Source organism: Orycteropus afer, unplaced genomic scaffold (genome assembly GCF_000298275.1).
Source record: "Orycteropus afer afer isolate SDZICR_OR568_19922 unplaced genomic scaffold, OryAfe1.0 scaffold00224, whole genome shotgun sequence".
In the NCBI taxonomy this organism is placed as follows: Eukaryota; Metazoa; Chordata; class Mammalia; order Tubulidentata; family Orycteropodidae; genus Orycteropus; species Orycteropus afer.
This window is the reverse complement of record NW_006921811.1, coordinates 4,811,880-4,815,726: the sequence shown is the minus strand read 5'-3', so window position 1 is coordinate 4,815,726 and position 3,847 is coordinate 4,811,880. Positions and strand designations below refer to the sequence as shown.

General features: G+C 44.1%; 1 protein-coding gene across 1 annotated transcript in view; it reads left to right on the top strand.

The window, feature by feature from the left end:
- CYTL1 (cytokine like 1) overlaps positions 1-1,001 on the top strand; it is a 5,037-nt gene extending 4,036 nt beyond the window's left edge. Inside the window, exon 4 of the mRNA XM_007948795.1 lies at positions 918-1,001. Coding sequence (XP_007946986.1) covers positions 918-1,001 — 84 coding nt within the window. The remainder of the gene's footprint in view (positions 1-917) is intronic.
- Positions 1,002-3,847: the final 2,846 nt, after the last annotated feature.

Here is a 3,847-nt window from a genome sequence, read left to right as displayed (position 1 = left end):
CTCTACCCTTGGTTTGTGGAAGGTCCCTGGGTGGCATAACAGTGTGCACTCACCTACTAAAGACTGACAACTTCAACCCACTCAGTGGTGCCATGGGAGAAAGGTCTGGTAATCTGCTTCCATAAAGATGAACCCACTGCTGTCAAGTTGATTCTGACTCATAGCAACCCTGTAAGACAGAGTAGAACTGCCCCACAGGGTTTCTGAGGCTATAAATCTTTAAGGAAGCAGACTGCCACATCTTTCTCTTGTGGAGTGGCTGGTAGGTTCAAACTACCAACTTTTTGGTTAGTAACCAAGCACTCCTTCCATAAAGAATACAGCAGGAAAACATTATGGGGCACAGTTTTCCTTTCTAATACATGGGGTCATCATGTGTTGATATCAACATAAGGGCACCAGGTTTGGTTGGGGTCTTCTAGGGGAAGGAGGAGGACAGTATAATGACAATACAGTTTGGTACGTAGTGGTGTTGACTGGACATCAAAGGGAAGATCTAGTACTGATGGGCACACTGTCCTCAGAGCCTGGACCGGAGATGTGGCTCAGTAATTAAAGTCCATCCATCCATTCACTCCCTCACCTATCCATCCATCCATCCACCCACCCTTCCATCTATTCATCCATCCATCCACCCACTCACCCATCCTTCATCCATGCATCCACCCACCCTTTCTTCCATCCATCCATCTGGTCAACCAAGGTATGGTCACCTTCCACAAACAATTAAAGAGTACACAAGACACAGTGAGAACATGAAGAAAGGACTACTTCTTCTTCAAGCGTAAGGGATGGAACATTTTCACAGAGAGGGGAACACTGGGATGGTCTTTAAGGAAAACCAGGAGGCCTATAGCTGCACACGTCCTCCACAGCCACCCTCAGTAACCCTCCTGCTCATCACACATCTTTTTCAGGATTTGGTGTTCCTGTCAGATGACTGCAATGCCTTGGAATACCCAATCCCAGTGACCACGGTGCTGCCAGATCACCAGATGTGAGAACCCAAGGACATTGCTGTTATGTCACTTGCCCAGACTCCAGGGCTAATGTCTCAGCTACCACACGCTCCCCTGTTACTATAGCATCTCAGACTGTCATGGCCTCTGTCTTCTGGGAGGCAGGGCTGGTGCTTCCACCCCAGAAGCCACTTTCCCCACAGTTAGAACCCTAGCTTCTCATTTCCCTGTGCTGTGTCTTGCCAGAGTGGTCAGGTACACAAGTGTGTTTATTTGATCACTAAGAAGAGGATCAGCCAGTTTCTCTTTTATGAATAACGTGCATGAGAGCAACCAGCATAGTGTTTTCAGTCCTGCTTTCATGGAGTAGAGATGCTCTTTCCCTTTCATGATAGGAACCTGTTTACTTTTAATCAACCATCCATAATATACTTGCTCCCTCCACGAACCTTCGTTATAAGTTAACTTCTGTTTGTAAAGCAATTGTACTGCTTTTAGGATCTATTTTCAAGATTCTTACATAGTGATGACAGGACCCACTCTTTCATTGAAAGGTGATGAAAACCAAATAAAAAATACCTTTTAGGAGGAAACACGTGTCCTGCTGTATTTATCCAAGGTGATGTCAGAGAGCTTTGTGTCACCGTCTTGTTGAAAGTGCTTCTTCTCACCATGATGCAGCTTTCTCCTTCTTTCCAAGGAGCATGGGTATCTCTGCATTGGCTTCAGTCCATCCTGGGTGAATGTTCTTGAAATCCACTGCCACTGAGTTGATTCTGACTCATACCAGCCTTACATTGGGTTTCCAAGGCTGTAAATCTTCACAGAAGTAGGTTGCCTCATCTTCCTCCTGTGGAGTGGTTGGTGGGTTCAAATATTTTGGTTAGCAGCCCAATGCCTTAACCATGGTGCCACTAGAATGTTCTTGAAGCATGCTCCAATTTATGGCTGGGGACAGATTTGACCTTGGATGGTAACCACAGACCATGGAGTGCCTGACACTTGTCACAAACATCAGTGCATTTGCTCCTGATGACTGAGAGATGTGCACAGTAGGGGGCTGAGACTCCTAGGTAGTAGGCCACTTGCCTGAGGTCACTGGCAGGTAAGTGGGGAGGGTGACTCCAAAGCCCCACTCTCCCCTACCCAGGTTGGGCTAGGGTTGGTTTCTGTGGAGTTGAGTCCATTTCATGGAAATCCCATGTGTGCACAGTAGGACTGTGCTCCACAGGGTTTTCAAGGCTGTGACCTTTCAGGAGCACATCTCCAGGCTTGTCTATCAAGCAGCCTCTGGGTGGTTTCGAACCATCAACCTTTTTGCTAGTAATCCAGTGCTTAACCACTTTTGCCACCCAGGAGCTTCCTCTGCAGGTAAACACATGCTTTTAAATTACTTTATGAGCCCAACAATAAAATTTCAGTTAAGTTAAAATTATTAAAAAATATTTCATATATTGATTATAAATAAGAACTCACATGGCTTTATTGGGGACCTTATGTTTTTTGGGGACCTTATGTTTCTTTTGGGAGCTCTGGTGGCACAGTGCCTAAGGCATTTGACAACTAACCAGAAGGCTGGTGGTTCAAACCCACCAGCCACTCCTTGGAAGGAAGACTGGGCAATCTTACTTCCATAGAGATACTGCCTTGGAAACCCAAGGAGGGGTCTCTATGAGTTGAATTGACTTGATGGCAGTGAGTTTAGTTTTTTGGTTTTCAGGTTTCTTTTACTATCTTCTGTGTATGGAGCTGTTTTGCCTCCTTGATCTTAGGTGTCTCTAATTCTCAAATGATTCATGACTATGACTTTCTGTGTTTCTTTGCAACAACCAAGGATTCCCTCTTGAGCCCTGTTGTTGTTGTTGTTAGGTGCATTGAGCTAGCTCCAATTCATAGCAACCTTATGTACAACAGAATGAAACACTGCCCTGTCCTGTGCCAGCCTCATAATCCTTGCTATACCTGACCACATCATTGCAGCCACTGTGTCAATCCATCTTGTTGAGGGTCTTCCACTTTTTCTGACCCTCCACTTTACCAAGCATGATATTCATCTCCAGAGAATGGTCCCTTCTGACAACATGATCAAAGTTGATGAAATAAAGTCTGGCATTCTTGCTTTCAAGGAGCATTCTGGCTGTACTTCCTCCAGACAGATTTGTTTATTCTTCTGAAAGTCCATGGTAGTTTCAGTATTCTTCACCAAACCACAACTCAAAAGAATCAACTCTTCTTCAGTCTTCCTTATGACATTAAAATATGGAGATGTGGTGCCAGCACATGGCACAAAGTAGACCACTTAGCCTTCATGATGACCCTGCAGGATGGGTGTGGTCAACCCTATTAACAAGTGAGGAAACACACTCAGGTTCAGAAGAAATTTCCTCAGACAGGTAATAAGTGATGGCAAGGGACTCCAGGCACATAGACAAACACTGGAAGAGTCTTCATTCCCTGACTCTACTGACGCTTCATTATTTCTAGGTGACAAATGTTCACCATTGAAGACAAGGACTAATTTGAGTATCTCAGCCAAGTATTTATTTGTTCATTCCTCCAATACTTATTGAGTACTTATTGTGGAACTTGGCCAATATTGAAATGAAAAGTAAAGAACTTCTCTATTTGTAAAATTGAGGAAAAAACAGAGGAAGGAGAAAGTACTTCTACCAGAGATGGGCAGAAAGTTTTCTTTGAGGATGTGGGATTTGCAGAAGGTCTTGAAATATGACTAGGAACTTGTTAAACTAAGATCAGATAGAAGCATCAGAAATAGGAAGATAAAATGGAATGTATGGCTAACTGCCCCATCCTGTGCCAGCCTCACAAGACCAACAACTTATTCTTTGCAAATACTTTTTTTCAACAACATAAATGGCACCTATACA